General features: G+C 27.7%; 1 protein-coding gene across 1 annotated transcript in view; it reads right to left on the bottom strand.

The window, feature by feature from the left end:
• The window catches only part of LOC123269841 (probable chitinase 10), a 58,367-nt gene that overhangs the window by 34,233 nt on the left and 5,394 nt on the right, over positions 1–18,740 (bottom strand). Inside the window, exon 2 of the mRNA XM_044735714.1 lies at positions 1,067–1,151. Within this exon, the coding sequence (XP_044591649.1) occupies positions 1,067–1,151 (85 nt within the window). The remainder of the gene's footprint in view (positions 1–1,066; positions 1,152–18,740) is intronic.

Genomic DNA, 18,740 nt, shown 5'->3' on the forward strand with positions numbered 1-18,740 from the left:
GATGGTATACCTATTTTTTTCTTACCACTATTGAATTTTAAATTTAAATTCACGGACATAAAATATCAAGAAAAATGGATTCTGAAAATTTAAAAACTAACATAAATACTGTCACACCTCTTTTCGTTCTCCTTCAAAGAGAAGTGGAAAGTCGAGAAGAACGACAAGAAGGAAGAGGAGGAGGAGGAGGAGGAGGAGGAAGCAGCTCTACTTGTCTTTGTCGAACAAACTTTATTTTTAAATATTCTCTTAAATATTTCAATGGGTTTAAACGCCGGAGAATTAATGCTTCACCAAACGCGAGTAAATACATTTAAGAATAACTCATCTTTTCACAAATGTTTAACTATATTCATACATATGTGTGTGTACATATGAATATAAAATATATATATAAAGAAAAAAAAAAAAATAGCAATAAGAAATAATAAAACGAAAATGTATGCTAGCGATTTTTATGACCCGTACATTAGGCGGGATAAAGTTACATTGTCCGTAATAGTTTATATCGATGTACATAAAATCCTCGCGAATCCTTATTTTATATTCAAGACATTAATTTTTATTTTCCCCATTCCACCCACCATCTTATATTTTTATATATTTAAATTATGTTTTTTTTTACGACTCTTATTTTTATACAAAATTACGTAATTTTAAATCCTGCGTACACAGTAAAAAATTTTTCGTAAAATTTAACACAAAAATTAGTGTTGATGACTTTTTTTACACAATTTGTGTTGAATCAACATACTAAAATGTTAAATTCTACACACTAAAATGTTAAATTCTACACAAACATTTTTACACTTTACACAATGACGAAAAATTTTTTACTGTGTAACATTTTTCTTATCAATATTTACTAGAAATTTATTGGAGAAATAAAATGAAAATAAAGTTTATTTAAATGGAAGCTGCTCTCTGATTATTTTATCATCGAGAAATCAATTAAAATTTTAAAATAAAATTAAAGTGCGCTCACATGTAATATATACATATATAAGAACCAGAGTTACACAATACAGTACAAAATAAAATAAAATAATAATATAACAGGCGTTACCTTCCGCATGATTGGTAACTTCGACAAGTAGAAATAGAAAAGCCAAGCAGATAAACGTCGCCGTCCTTGTTGTACCAGACGACACCTGGAAATAAAAAGAAAGTGGTATAGCTACGGATCACTGAATAATCACGACGTTATTTACTGTCTGACGTATAATAGACATTCGAGACTTTAGACTTACAGTTCTTGCCTTCAAGATCCACCGTTTTCTTTATTTCAAATAAATTTTCAGGTGAAAATAATTTTATTCGTAAATCTAATATTTTAACGCCAAAGTGGGATCATGATAATTGATGATCGGAAAGGGCGAGAAAAAAAATAAACTCTTTTAAGTTTTTTTTTTTTTTTTTTTTTTTTTTTCCTTTTTAGATATCTTCATATGGGTAATTTACTTGAAAAAGTGTTCTAGACCAGAGATACCAATTTAAAGTATTTTTTTAATTTCATGGAAAATTAAAATTAAAATTTTTTCACCAGATTTTTATTGATATTTTAAAAACATAAAAAAAATTCAAGAGAAAAATGATGTAATTTTTTTATTTTTGGATTTTTTCAAATGGTAAAAAAATTTTTTTGACATAAATTTAGTAGGTGCAATAGAAAATCATATTGAGAAGATCCGTACCAAATTTTAAGTCAATTAATTCATTAGAACGTGAAATATTTAGTCAACCATTGATAAACCAATTTCAAAAAATCGTGTGTAATTTTTTCATTTACAAATTTTTTTGTAAATTCAAAAAATGTGAGTGTAAGTATCTAACAAGTAGATGTATAACACTATTTATTTTTTTTTCTATTAAACTAAAAAAAAGCGCCTAAAATTGACAGTCTATAGGCTAGAAAATCCCCTTAAAGGATATTATCATTATTTTAATTGAATTAATTAATTCACTGGATTATTTTTAAGACGTATAATGATAATCATGGTAGTATAGGTTTTTTAACGGAAAAACTGTAATGCAGTACTATTATTCGTATATGTAAAAGTAAACTTGAAGTTTAAACTGACAAGACATGATAGCAAAATGTATAGGAATTTACATATATATATATATATATATATATATATATATATATATATATATATATATATATATATATATATATCTATATATATATAGAGTATGAATAGGAAAATAGTCAATTAAAAGTTGCAGAGAAAAGTATTGTTTAATGTACAAGCAAGCTTGTCTGAAAGTTAAATTGAAGTTTATTAATTAAAGATGTTTTCAGTAAAATATAAATATAAAAATATTAAGTAATTAAAAAAGAAGATTATGAATAAGATCAGAATACTGTAGAATTAAAATAAAATTTTGCAACACAGCTCATTACTTTTTTTTTCATAATTAGTTGGATGCAAGTATGATACATGACATATAATCTAATAAATGATATGCATGGAAGTATATGCGTATCTGGTATGTGTAAGAAGTGTAGTTATAGATATAGATATATGAGTACAACAAATGCAAGTACTTGTGCAAAAGGATGTGTATTAAGGTATAAATAGAGATGAAATAGAGGACAATGTTAAATAGAGAAGACACACGGCAAACTGTACTGTTGATTGCATCGACATTGTCTCTCGCCTTTTCATTGTACTTCACACCAGCGATGCAACAACGTGGCTTAGTAATTACAAACGTATATTCATTTTCATTGGGAGCTACTGTGCTATATCGGGGTTGTTGAGACAGCAGTTTGTCGTATGAGATGGGGATGGAACAGGATGGGAATAATATAAGAAGAAAAAGGAGTTGAGTTGAGTTGTGCTCGGTACCAACTGCTGTGAGCAGTAGATGCTGTGCTACTGATGTTGATGTTGAGTGTAAGCCAACTTGAGACAGGTACATCTTGTACAAATAACCCTTTTAAGAACTAACTAACGATCCGGCAATTTGTCTTTACAGACTTGCTAATAGATTCATTCTAGATCTTACATTCTCAATCACACTCTTTTTTTTTTTATTTTTTATCATTATTTTTATTTTAAATAGCAAATGATTAAAGGTACTAGCACAATTAAAAATTATTTTTTCATATTTTAAGAATAAATTGTGTTTTTAATGTCAATAGTGAGTACAAAAAACTTTTTCTCTAACCAACAGAAATGAGAAATGAAATTTTTTTTTGACATTCGACTTTTTGAATTTAAAACAAAAATTTTTCTATGGAGAGCTAATTTTCTTGACTAAAGAAAATATTTAAAAAACAAAAAATTTTGATGTCTCAAGAAAATTTTTTCTTGCTCTAAATCAACCAGATCTTTGAAAACATTTACTAGGTTGAAGAAAATCTTTTTTATCAGTGTAAGGATATATGATATTGATATTATCAAAATGTCGATTGAGTTCGATTTAAGCTACAATTTAAGATATATTCGTTCAATATCACTAATAATTGATATATATGTAGAATAATTAAAACGTCTTCGAAAATAATACTTCTGCCCATCGAGATAAGATTTTACAACTTTTATGTGAGTTTTAATTGAATAATTTACACATGTCAGAGGAAGAAATATTCCAACCATAAAACTACTCTATTTTATTATAATTAACAAAAATGTGAATTAACTTGAATTTAGTGTCAAAGTATCATTCAATAACGGCTTGAATTAAATCAAGTTGTCTTTATCTAAAATATCAGATTTCGCCGATTTATTATTACTTAATCTATTTATATCTCAGAGGGAAAACTGGAAAATTAAATCCCGTGGTTCTGAAAATTGTTCATTTTGCTGCATAACTGAAGACGTTAAATTTAACCGTATGAATATTGTATTAGTGTGTAACAGTTAAATAAATTTATTAAATTAACAGAAATATCTGAAATAAAGATGAGAAAAAAAAACTGGAACTACAAACTACAATAAGAATTGGCCAGCTTGTAAAGGGTTATTATAGTGTATAAGCACGAATATAGAACATTTTTTTTAGTCAAGAAAAAAAAAGTCAACAAATATTTTTGCGATCCATTTTTTTGTCATCTATTTATTCATATTTTGAGAATAAGTTAAAACATTTTCTAGCAAAAATATTTTAAATTGAATAAGTTTTAGTGAGATAATATGGAAGGGTGACACCTGTGAAATAACCGTCAATTTTAACTTCGGTCAAATCACGACCAATTGATGAACATTTGTCAGTCACAAATGGTTATGGGCATTTTTTTTTCAGTTCGACAAAATACGAGCGAAACTTCGAAAAAACAAGTTCAATAATAACGATACTTTTTACGAATTTAAATTTATTAATAAATAATTATTTATTTATAATCATGCTCAGAATTTAAGACATTATTTCTTCAAAACTTCAAAATTAAATGTGAAACGACCGTCAAAACAATTTTAGTCTTTTTTTGGTCAATTTATTAGTATAATAATTCGTGACTATAGTCACATCTTCGCATGCGTTCGCAATACTTCGCATCACTATAGTCACACCCAATAGCGCGCTCTAGTTGATCTAATTTTAGCCCTTCTATAGTCAAAGGAAATGAAGGAAAAAAAAACGATTCTTAATCAAAAAGAATGTCTTTATAGTCGGTAACTCAGAAAAGAAAAAAAAATTATTTTCACAAATTAGCGATTGTTTACAAAAAGAGGTTGATTTTTTTTCCTATTAGTTTTCACTTTTTTTAATTTTTAAAAAATAGTAAAAATGAAAATTTTAATTTAATTCCGGTACAAGATGTAGAAGGATATGCAGAGAAAATTCATAGCAAATTAGAAGTTTATCAGTTATCACACTGAAAAAAAAAAATTGACTTTATTTAAGGAAAATGTTCTCTTAAAAGTTGCAGTTTTGAAAAATCTTTATCCAGATATATTCTTGAATTCATTAATTTTGAAAATATGCAAGACAGAAAATTTCGATTTTTGTGAGTTTCTTAACTAGAATACCCCCTCAATTTGTAAATTCTAGGTAAGGCTTTATATTTAATGCACAGCATTACATCGGACTAATTGGTAGAATTTTTAATAAAGTCTGAAGCTTTTAGATACAAGAACTCAGGCAACGGTTAATAATCGCGGGATTTATTTTCTATCGTCTTCAACCTCGAATAATTATAACCAATTCATTAACTGCGAATGAATGTAAAATTCAATTGGAATTGAAACTCCAACAATAAATTCTTAAATAATCCGACAAGAAAATTCATTTATTATTATCGACTTTAAAACAATGAATAATTTATATTTATACATAAATAAATACTAAAGAGTCTGATTAAAATACTGAGATGTTATTATGAACTATCGCAAATTATTTAATGATAGCTTAGTTTATAATGAAACGGTGTATTGTTCACTTGAATTATTTTTTCTAAATGCGAAATAAAAAGACAATTAACCTATGACCTATGATAAATGAGTATTAATGCAAAAAAATTATACAATGATTTATTTTACGTTTATAAAAAAATCAGTTGAAAGTTTAAATACATTTTTCAAGCAGTGAAAATTAAAAATGAGAAAATTATTTGTCCAGTGTACAGAGTAATTTGTTTTATGATGCCTCTGTATAGATAAGAACCTTCTGATAAAATCCTTTCAGGGTGATTAAAAAGTTGAAAAGACTGGATCTGATTAGATTTCCAAGTTGACTTTGCCAATAGTTTTCAAGTTCTTTAGAGACTAAGGATTGAAAAAAACTTCATTTCTTTGGAGGATTGTTTCGAAGAAACTCAATTAATTTGTCCCAAAGTTAAAGTCTTGATAATAAGCAATTTTATTTCATGGATGTAAAGTGTATTCAAGTACTTGGTTAGCTCAAATGACAGGTTTGCGATAAAGGAAATCCGTTCTGAAGATATTGGATTAAAACTTTGATGAATCCAAAGATAGATAGAATTTTGAGAATCTATTGTTGGAGAAGAATTAATTCTCTATTGATAACCTATATTTTATTGATTGTATATAATTTTATAGTACTTAAATTAGCAGAGATCTAACTATTTTTAGCAGATTAATAATAGAAATAAATATGATTTTCAAAAAAATAAATTTTTTAAAGATTTGTGGTTTTAAAAATTTCTCAAAATAAAATTTTGATTTTCGATCAACAATTTGGAGGTGATGTTTTATTTTTTTTTCATGTTGCTTATCAAAAGTAAAAGTATTTAAAAAAAAAATTTGCTGATACGTGAATTTTTCAATTTTTGGGAGTTCTGTCAAACAAATGAAATCGAAATCATCACCATCAAATTGTTCATTGAAAATTAAAGCCTTAATTTGATTTAAGCTTTTAATGATTTTTCAAATCCAACTGATTTTCGGAAAATTAAACTGGTTATTCTCTTTAATTTGTCAGAAAGTGGAACATTGATGAAAAAAGAATGTGATAATCTTAATTTTTCAATTTTATACGGATAAAAATAAGTAAAGCCCTATACTCCTATATAATTACCAATTTTTTATTTTTGTAACAAGTTTTAATCACTAATTTGATTTCTTTGAAAATTTAATGAATTTATAAGCTCAGTTTAATAGAATTCAGTGTTAAAATAAATAAAATAATGACAGCGTAAGAGCATGAGTAATTGTCGGTAATACTATCATCAAAGTTTCTAGCACAGCTTATGTGTTTTGTAATTAGTTTATTATAATGGCAATAATTAATAATAATGCATTATAAATAATAAATTATAAACATAAAATTTTCTCGAATGACGCAGCGATTTATTTAAATGATTCATAACAAAGTGAGAGATGTGGAATGCGTACAACCTTGCGCGCCTTGCTAATCTACATTTTATTACGTCCGTTATGCAACATCTCCGCTGGTGAGAGACACCGCAGCATCTCAGAAGATTCAGAAGCTCTGGGAGTTGCTCCAATGAGAAAAAGATAAAGAGAAACGTCGGATAAAAAAGTTGAAAGAAAAAATAAATTAATAGTTAATACGAAGAAAGATGAAGTAAAGAGAAAGATAAATAGCGTTTACTTTTTTTAATACTCCCGGTGATCTTAGTAATATTAATAAGGTAAGCAAGTTCAGCTAAAACTTTTTATTGCTTTGTTTTGTCTCCTTTTTTTCTATTTGTTTTCATAAATATTTTTCAATTCATTATCTCAGAGTCCGTGAATAATTACAAGCTCTACTAAATAGTTAAAATTTTAAAATACTTATTTTTTAAAAGTAACATTACCTTAATGAAAATTTATGATACGAAATTTTTTAGATTGGAAATATGATAAATATTTTTTTAAGATCGTATATTTTTATAATTTGTTGTTTTTTAAGGAGGTCCTTTCGCCGCCAATGTAAAATAAAAAATATTAGATTATGAGGAAATTTAATTTTTTTCTAATAGTTAAGGTCCTTATTTATCTTATAGTGAGGTTTAAATTATACTTTACCAGACAAATTTTTGAAAAAATAAAATTTTTAAATGTTAGTATTTGTTCAGAGTCTTACGAGAAAATCAGACGTTTGCAGTATTTCTCAAATTATACTATCAGTCATGGATTAGATGAAGTAAAAAAAAACTAAAAATCAGATTTTCGAAATATTCAGGTTTCTTTTTTTGCAATAAAATATATCAGTTACCGAAATATTTATTGAGAAATTAATATTTAAAAATCACAAAAAATTCTCAAGTTACCTACAATAAAATGGAGTCAAAAGATTTGGCAACGTTGCGAGCTTCAGACCATTCAATAAATTCAAACTAAACTTTAACGCGCTTATGTTTTTCATGCATACTTATTAGTTAATTTATTGTTAACAAATTTTCATAATTCATAATTTAAAAATAAAACAATAATTAAAAAATACTAGCATTCCTGCCATGAGACATTAGAATGTTATGGTTTTGTGACTAAACATTTTTAATTAATTTATTTATTTACACTGACTGCAAAAAGTTAAACACGGTTAAGGTTATATTGTGCAAATAAAAATGTAAACAACCGAAATAAAGCGTTGCCAAATCACGGACAGGTTACTAACAGCTGATTTACAACAGTCAAATTAATTTTTGTATTCAACTATTTTTTTTTTTAATTTTCAAAATTTCAACGATTAATGCCTCATATACTATTTATTTTTTAATTTTAGGAATTTTTATGGGTTTTGTATTTTAATTTATTGAAAATTTACTACTACAGTTGTTATGACTCAACTGGAGCGAAAGGACTTCCTTAAGTAAAATTTTTTACTGGCGAATTTCATAAAAAGTTTCTATCATGAAATTATGTTTCTTCTCTGTCAAAATCTTGACCAGTGCCTGAGCTCAAACCCTGAATCTTTTGCATTAATCTTAAGGAGGTTCATCGGCAAGAAAAAGACACCAATAGGTTATGGCTATTGGTTTCTTTTTCACGCACTAGTGTTTCCTCTCTTTACAGACTATCGTTTACTTACTTCCACTCACGTAAAATATCGAAAGTCGCTAACTTCAAACATTTTTTATAAAAAAATCAATACCGCTCGTTTATGTTTTTTTTTTTTTTTTTTTTATAAAAAATTTGTGTTATAACTTAAATTAAATATTCTCAGTTTTTCAAAAAAATCCTAAGAAAACTATAGTTGTTATTCAATAAAATGTTCACTCTAACTACGGTCAGGATAGGGAATACATGTTAGATGTACGATTTTTAATTGCTAATATTTAGAAAATTAACATCACAAGGACTATTAAAAGAAGTTTATTCGTATAGAAGACACTTAAAAGTACGTGAATTCAAAAATTGAAGAATATTGTAAGAAAAGTGATTTTTCACAGAACCTCCTTAAGATATGAAAATTATTGTAACAAAATTGTCAAGCATGAAAATATACTTTTACTTTGTTGTATTTTATAGTGTTTTGCTTCATAAAGTCTCAAATATTTTTAAATATGTCCGTGAAATAATTTTTAAATATGGCCATATATGACTAGCTTTTGAATCTGATTTTCTTGTGTTTCATTTTTTTTTTTTTTTTATATGTGTACGTCAATTAACATGTATCATACAAAAATTAGATTAATAGTTTATTGACCTAGAATTTAGTGTCACATAAGCTTTCTCGAAGAGCAAAAAACTAATTTTTATTTTATTATTTAAATTCTTAAATTTAAGTCTCTTGTGGAGAGAAAATTCAGAGATCGTGCGCCATCTGTCAGAGATTTTTAACATTACACATCGTCAAAAAATTATATATGGAGATATATGAACATATCAGACCATATATGGACAAGGAAAGTCATATCGAGCTAGATGTGACTTAAAATGACCTAATATTGCAAATTTTTCAAGTATGGACCTATTAGACTAAATCAGAAAATTTTTTTACGGATATAAATTCAAAAATTACTTTAAATAAAAAAAATATGGAATAAATTTAGTCCACTGACAAAAAATAGGCACAGAGCAAAATACAGATAAAAAAAACTATCCATATCAATTTCACTTCTCGAGCATTTAAACTTTAAAAGTGGAACACAAAAGCTTTTTCACCCTTTGAAATAATTCAGAAAAATCAAAGCTTACGTAAAAACCTTGATAAAAAGTATTAAAAACCACTTTGCCCGGATACGTGATAAAAAATTTAAGGGATTACTCCATTAAATATTTAGTATCTAAGTTTTTCACCGTCCAGCATCCCTTTCCCGCGTATTATCGAGTTATTACTAACTCTCTGTGCAATATAGTATGTGACTGGGACAATTAATGTTTAATTGATGACATTCAGACAATAACTCGTAACTTTGAATAGTTTGCTCACTTGGAACTTGCAATTAATTATTTTTTTATCATCTAAATCTGCGTCTATATATTTCTCTAATAATTACAACCGAGTAATAGAACTTGTATTATCAGTTATCTAGTCTAGTTACTGTAAATAAATCACTGTTTGAATAGTACCAATTTATGTAATATTGGTAAATATGATAATCATAGTTCGCGATAAAATGTCTCTATCCGACGAATGCAAATAACAATAATTAATGTTTACTTATAATTATATCCATTGTTAGTTGGCACTAGAACGCCGACCGGTGAGCAAACTCAATTTAATAAGGGGAGATCTAAAACTCGGTTTAAATAATTCGAGTCTAATTGTGAGTTATATTTTTGTTCTGAAAGTTTATTTACTTTTTATCGGTTCTGAGAACTATTGGAAGTTGATTAATATAAACTTCTGTAATAAAAATTAATTATTTATTAAGAAAATGACATAAATTTATTTTATTGCTCCTGTTATATTAATTCTTTTAACACATAAAATTTATAATTGTTATACATTAGCAGTTTAATTTAAATTTCTTTAATAATTTTAAGAAAATAAGAAAATTTATGCTAACTTTGAATTTAGTATTGAAATTATAGAATTGATTTTATATACTCCATTCATATATATATATATATATATATATATATATATATATATATATATATATATGATTCATGATATCTATATTCAGTAGCACTGTAAAACGAATTTTCTTGATTTATTTATTTATACCTAAAAAAATGATAATAATAAAATAAAAAATATACGACCAATTATTTTGCGGATTTAAGATTTGATTTAAAACACTGTAAGGTATAGTAATCTAAAATTTGTACTCAGTAAACCTGAACGCAGCCATTGGTTCCGCTTAAGTACATTGTTCCTAGCAGGTCTTATCCTAGAAATTGAACGTGGCTACATTTTTTTCTAACAAGATCTTTAAGAAAAAAATATAAGTTAGCATGATCTGCACTGATAAAAATAAAAAATATTATCTAAACGAAGATTTTTTAATGCAAAAATTTATTTAAATGGGTCGTTTAATTTATTATTTTTCGATAAAAGAACATCTGCCTTTATTAAGATAAACAAATCAGATTATGTATGAGACTAAAAAAATAATTTTTTATATTTTTTCTAGAAATGTTTGCGTCAATTAACATATCATATTAATATATTACCATATCATGGTAATATATGACCATATCAGGCCTGATATACCATATCAAACTAGATACAGTAGTGCTCAAAAGTATTTTGACAAATATATTTAATGGTTTAATTAAAAAATAAATATGAAACACAATAATAATCATTTATTTATTTTTTCAACAGCTTTTGAATAATTTACAGAATAGTGTCAAAATGGTCCTAGTTCATAACAAAAGAAAGTTTAATTTTTAAATACAACCTGGTTATAAGTTACTCGATTATAAGTTACTTCCCCTCAATTTCTTTTCACTCTTCTCGGGAGGGTTCCCCTACTACAGTTCTACTGACGTTTTTCGGTTATCGCAGAGAAGTTTGATCCCGCAGACCTTTTATAAGTTACTCTTATATGTACTACGTATACACGAAAAACAGCATTGTTATACGTAAAGGAATGACAAACGTCAAGTAACTTATAAAAGGAGTGTGGGTGCAAACACGAACACGATGCACACATATGCACCAAACCAAGCGATCTCGAAGTAAAACATAGTGGTGGGGGACAAATTTTACCAAGAATTTTTTCTCCTACAGCCCCAAACAGTAACTTATAACCAGATTGTACTATTAGGAAAATGGTGGCTCCAAAGTATTTTGATATTGTTGAAAAAATTAACGCATAATGTTGTCAAAATACTTTTGAGTGCTACTGTATATCTTGATAAACTCACATATCGACGGTACTTTGGTAAAACTTTGTATTTTAAATGAGAGATACAAGGTTTTACCAAAGTACCGTCGATATAGTCTGATATAGTTCATTTTATAGTGAAATATTAGACCATGTGAGGGCATTTCTTCACGGCTTCTCAACAATTATAAAGAATATATGTTCATGCGTCAATAAAATGTTCTTAATAAAAGTATTCTCTTTTTTCAGCATAAGCTCAAATACTATTATTAAGTATTGATTAAATCCAAACGCAGCCATATAGTCACATGCTTCACAATAACTATTAATATACCCACAAATATTGAACACAACATAGCATATGAGTATTTAGTACAAAAGTAATTTAACTTTCCATACATCTGTGTGAGAATAATACCGCCCGGAAAACAATAACATTAATAATAACCAACTCAATAACAATAACGAAGTAGAATTAAGGGTTTAAAATAGGCAATAACCAAACAATATCGAGACTTTGTTTTGGTTGAAAATAAAAGTAAAGTATCGTAGACTAGAGTGTGTCGGTAGAGTACGTACTATAGTATATAGTATGTAGCCGCAGCGAGAGCCATCACTTCTGGCATACATTTTATTTGCCACCGTTTATTGCCAATTCTAGAGTTCTATTCTCTATACCCTCTTGTGGCGGCTCCGGGCCATTCACTTGACGACTCGGTTGGCTTATACTTTTAAAGCTTTTGCACGTTATACACTTACTACTCCGTACTTTCGGTACCCTTTCCGTATCGTATGGTTCCCAGTGTACTATATTGTATATAGTATTTTGTACTTTGTACTATTCCTTGTATTTCGTATTTTGTATTCCGTACTACAGTGCACCAGTACCCGCTAAGCATCCACTGGAGAAGAAAAGGAATAATGCCGTCGTCGTCGTTACCCTCCTCAATTTTGTCGGTTGGAAATTCAACCAAGTACTCGCTCGTTTGTACTCCCACTTTGTCTCTGGGAAATGTATGCAATGAATTCACTATTTCCATTTTTTATGCAACTTAAATTTATTTATAAAATGAGAAAACCATGTATATCTATACACTTGCATCGTATAAATATGTGAAAATAAACTGACGTTATTAAAGAATAATTTAAGCGTGATATAATAAGTTTTTTAACCGAAATCCTCTCACATTTTAAAGAACTTGACGTCGCCTCTTCCTCAATTTGAATAAGTAATCATACTCCCTAGCGCTTCACTTTTTATTATAAAATAAAATTATAAAAAACCAAGAAAATATAAGAAAAAAGAAGAGGAAAGTATGAAATAAAAAATGAATAAATAAAATAAGATAGAATAACGTGTGCTGAGAAAGACTCTCGCGGTTTTTCCAATTCTATCTGTTCTTATTTTCAACTACATTTTTTTTTTTTTTATTTTATAAAAACTTTGCATTATCCTCCCAAATCCCGAAGGTAGGCACCTCCCGATTTAACAGTCTGAAGTTGTTGTGTTAAATATTGCACGCCTCAAAGAAAATGTGCTAGGTTAAAATGAAAAATAAAAGACACACTTATCTTCTGTAATTTCTATCATTGATAATTCGGAATTTTTGTTTAAAGGTTCTAGAGATTTAAACGACGAAATAATTCTAAAGTATATCAACATTTTTCGTGAATAATACACTCGATGTGAATTTTACAATTTAAGTGTCAAGTTATGCACATTACTGATACACGTCAGAGGTATAAATATTTCAATTATAAAAGCATTCCATTTTAAGATATTAAATCATTTATACATACATTGGGTCAATAATTTAAGAAGAAGTAAAAATCTCGTTCAATAATAAGTTAAGTGATGTCGGGATTTATTCATCTGAAATATCAGAAGTTAAAATTTAAAGCCAAAATATAGCTGTCAGTGTACATGAATATTCTATATGTTCTTTTGGACAAATAATATAAAGTGTGATATAATATGATTAATATACACAGATAAGAAGTTCATCGGAGATATTGTTACTTGTATGTTGGAAATCTTACAAAAATGAAATTTACTCTTGTATCATTACTATTTATGTTACTGCGATATTCTGTCGAGAGTGGATAAATTAATAAAATGATATAATTCTCTTATGAAAAAATTAAGACGTGGGAGAGAATTAATATTTCTGTACTAACTTCAATAATTTTAATTTTTACTTTAAATTAAAAAATTAATTTCTTGAGCTGTCAGATTAACTTCATAAATCTCAACCAAGTGTTTTAGAATTTAAATCCGGGCTTCACTTTTTAGAATATTGTGCTGCACTGAACAAGAGAGCAAATATTGAAAAATAAATATTTGACTTCCAAAATTGTTATAATACACAATATGAAAAAATAATAAAAATTAAAGTTCGCAAACTTGGATGAAGCATGAGTACACAAAAGTTTGTAAATAAATAAAAATACTAACCAAATGAAACCATATCTATCAAACCATATTTTCAATCAAAAAAATACATTTTCATATATTTATATTTTTCTCTTCTCGAATTATTTTTTTAATCTACACGGAAAAAAATAAATAGTAAATGCAACATGATGCAGTCTTGGTAAATAAACATGATGAAATCATGTTGCATCCACATGATTTGTCATGTTTCGGCCACATGACAATCATATTGTGGTAACATGAGAAAATCATGTGGCATTCACATGATTTATCATGTGGATGCCACATGACAATCATGTTGCGCACTGATAGAAGGATTTCTTAGTATTTAAAAAGATTTCTTTGTATTTAAGAAATAATTTCTTAAACATCATTTCTTAGTATTTAAAAAATATTTCTTAGTATTTAAGAAATATTTCTTAAATACTAAGAAATATAAATACTAAGAAATATTTCTTAAATATAAAGAAATATTTCTTAAATATAAAGAAATATTTCTTAAATACTAAGAAATATTTTTTAAATGCTAAGAAATGATGTTTAAGAAATGATTTCTTAAATACAAAGAAATCTTAAATGCTAAGAAATCCTTCTATCAGTGCGGTAGCATGAGAAAATCATGTGGCAGCAATATGATTTTCATGTAGCCTTAATAGCATAAAATTAAGCTGCAATAACTAAATATTTATGCTTCAAAACATTATTTATTATAAAGTAACTAGGTTTTTTAAGATTTATAATATTGCAAATGAAAATAAGAGTCAATTATTGAATTATACAATTTGTGAACGATATTTTTGTTTATTCAAATTATATACAATTCTTATTGCCAATAGCTTTGGTTTGTGATAAAAGTAATTAAATTATTATTAATTGTTATTATTTTCGTATACCAAATGCAGTTTGACTTCGCCAAGTTGCAGTAGATCGCTGTCTTCCTGCGCATGCGCAGTTGAAATGCTGAGTGATTGATTCTCATTTGAATAAATTTTCTCGCGGAGCTTTTTTTGAAAAAATTTTATTCTTTTCTATTAAAAAAATTTTTTACTACGTACTAATGTTTTTGACTAAAAAAAAATTGTCAAAAAAATAACATAATTTATTTAAGGGGTTAGGGGTAGTCAGACATGAAAAAAATGAGAATTTTTAATAATTTTTTTTTGCTAGCAAATTATTTTATTTTTTCAAAAAGTAATAGTATGGCATCATTACTCAATGTTTTGACTTGAGTTTACGAAAATTTGAAAAAAAAAAAAAATTAATTATTTCAAAAGTTATGACTGTTTGTGTTGACCCAATTCAAAAAAAGGTCCTTGCGGTGACCATCATAAATCTTTAAAGATTCATATAAAATATCTCGGACAAGAAAAAATAGTTTCATTAATAGATAATCCAGTGCCTGATCGATACTTTTTTTTTTAACATTAACAAAATGGCGGCCTCAAGAAATTTTTCTCTAGATTTTAGGGAAAAAACCAACAGTTAATTGTTTATAAAAAATCAAAATTTTTGAAGAAAAAAAAATCCTTTGATCAGACACGAGATTTTTATGTTTTCCAAAAACTGTATGAGTTTCATTGAAATCTACTGAGCGGTTTTCGAGTTACATTGGTCACCAGTTTAAAAAACATAGTTTTGAGAAAAACGCATTTAAAGTTTTACACTACCTGCTCTCGAGCGTTCTGGAGTGCCTGAGCGTTCTTCGTTATTTGTCGAATAACTCGAAAAGTATTCGTCCGATTCAGTTCGAACTTTCAGACAATATTTTTATGATACTACACTTAAAGAAAATGCAAAAAAAAATCGATTTTTTGAAAATCCTGACTACCCCTAACCCCTTAAGCAAAAATATCATTACAAATAATTTAATTTGATAATTTACTCTAATTTTCGTCTACAATATTATAAATCCGAAAAAATCTAGTTGCTTGGTAATAAATAATTTTTCTGAAGCATAAATATTTAGTTGTTGCAGCTTAATTTTATGCTATTAAGGCTACATGAAAATCATGTTGCTGCCACATGATTTTTCTTATGCTACCGCAATATGATTGTCATGTGGCAGCCACATGATTTATCATGTGGATGCCACATGATTTTCTCATGTTACCGCAACATGACTTTCATGTAGCCGAAACATGACAAATCATGTGGAAGCAACATGATTTAATCATGTTTATTTACCAAGACTGCATCATGTTGCATTCACTATTTATTTTTTTCCGTGTATGGAACGAACTCTTCGATAAATTTTCAAAACTTTCTGTCACTTAAATTTACCCCGAAAACTCAAAAATTCTTCTGCCATGTAGAACCTTTAAAACTTTCCAAACTTCAAAACAAAAACAAATCTTGCTCCCCACCGGAAGTTTGAGTAACTACAAGTTTTACAAATGTTTCCCTCGACTAAAATCCACCGGAAGAAGAGTAGCGAAATTAAAATTCATGGGTGAATAAATTGCGTGTAATACCATATCGAAGTTATTATCCTCATTTCTCACTTAATTTCTCTGTAATATTTTTTTTTGACCCTTAATTTTTTGCTCAGTTCTTAATCAAGTTAGTAGTTGCTGGCTCGTATCTTGATAATTCTCTTACAGGTTTATTTTATTTTTGTTTTAATTAAAAAATAGATAAAATAAAAATTTAATTAATGACACAAAAGAGCAGAAGACAACGCCGGAATGAGATAAAGACGGGCTGGGCGGGCGGGAAGAGGAACAGGAGAGATCTAAAGGAACTGAAGAAGGCAAAGAAGACGATGGTGCAGCCTCTACTTACCGGGTAAAGCTCTAGTCAGTGGTTATAGATGTGGATGTGTATGTATTTTTTGAGAAAGCCTTTCAAGAATAAAACCGGTACATTCACTCATCTCGAGAACAATTTTTATCTATTTAGCAGGCCACCGAGACTCTGGTATAGGAAGAAATTTATAGACCGTGTCGACTAGTATCGGAAGTAGGAAACTAAGAAAGAATAATAACAATCCAAAAAATAATTTCGTGACCTCGATGCAGTTTGTAAAACTTCTTACTTCACTACATTTATATTTATATTTATATATATAATATTTATTATTTACTACACGAGACTTTTCGTTTCTTGGATTCCGAGAGGAGGAAGACTCCTGGATGACGAGAGTCTGGAGACGACGGATGTATTCACACAACTCGATCGGCCGGACAAAGTAGAGGACGAGAAGCACACCTATACCGATGATATAGAGATAGGCGTTTTACGGATAGGATACGTAGAATATATATGTATATTTATAATATAAGAAAGACGTAAACTTTGAAAGTACCGTTGGTTCCCACCACAAGGCTTCTATTCTATCACACAGCTTTCCTTTTGATCGGCCAGCGTTACGTTTACTAGCAAACAGTCTACAGTAGTGATATAAATATAAGAGTAGTAGATGTATGTATGCTCTATATAAATATATATATATATATATATATATATATATATATATATATAACTCTTAATATATATATAGCGTATATATATATATATATATATATATATATATATATTTGCAGGCGTTCACGGCTGGTTTCTTATCAAGAAATACCTGAGTGCATCCACAAACATACGCTCAATAATGCAAGTAGGAAGTGACGATATTGATGAAAGTATGCAGAGAATCGAATCGTATATATATCGAGTTGTTAGTCTCGAGTTTCGAGGTTGCTAGATACAAACTACAGAGGTCTGGTGTGATTATTAGTTATTTTTTTGAAACTGTGGGATAGAGAAGCATGTGGGGATCAGATGGATGCGGTTTAATTTCACTGACTCGTTTTATGATAATGAAATCCGATCCACCTTGACCTCCAACAAATGTCGGCTGACTTAAACGAGAACGATATCACTGGAAACTTGTTAATGGCTTATTAACATTTTTTAAAATTTTGATTTTTTTGAAAATTAACAGCAATATCGGTGTTGTGTTACTGAATTAAATTTCTCAGAATTTGTACTTAACTTTCTGCGCTATAATTCTGAAAGTGTTGTGTTGTATTTCAGCCAATCTATCAATACAATTAATGATAATTACTTCCATTGTTAATCATTTCATGAATTTACTTTGGGTTGAATTAAATTAGTTTATTAATTAATTAGCTTTTTTTTCATTTAATGATATTAATTTTACATAATTATCAAATCCAATTAGTTTGTGACAAATGCAATAATACAATTAATTTATTTCACCCATTGCGGAAAGGAAATTTTTCATTTTTAGATGACAAGTAGTTGAAAAATCCAAGTTCGATTCTTGGCTTGGTACCGTCCTGTATTTCTTAAAAAACGCTCTTTATTTTTAACGAGCAAAAATATGCTTAATTTAATTTATTCGAATGGTTCATTACATTAGAAATGAAAAAACTTCTTTTTGAAATCGTATGAAATAAATTGATTAGATAATTACGTTAGTCAAAAATGAATTGAGTTTGGCTGTAGTAAATAAAAAATCACCCATGTTAGTAAAAAAAAAAAAAAAAAATAATAATAATAATAATAATAAAAGTAACGACTAAACTGTAATTAAATTTTCCATAGTTTTTATCATCAATTGAACTTTGATACTCTAATTAATGGTAATTAACTTGGATAATATTTTAATTAGCTCCGACGTCACTAATTAATGTCGTAAAAAAGATTTTT

Source organism: Cotesia glomerata, linkage group LG7 (assembly GCF_020080835.1).
Source record: "Cotesia glomerata isolate CgM1 linkage group LG7, MPM_Cglom_v2.3, whole genome shotgun sequence".
NCBI classification, from domain to species: domain Eukaryota; kingdom Metazoa; phylum Arthropoda; class Insecta; order Hymenoptera; family Braconidae; genus Cotesia; species Cotesia glomerata.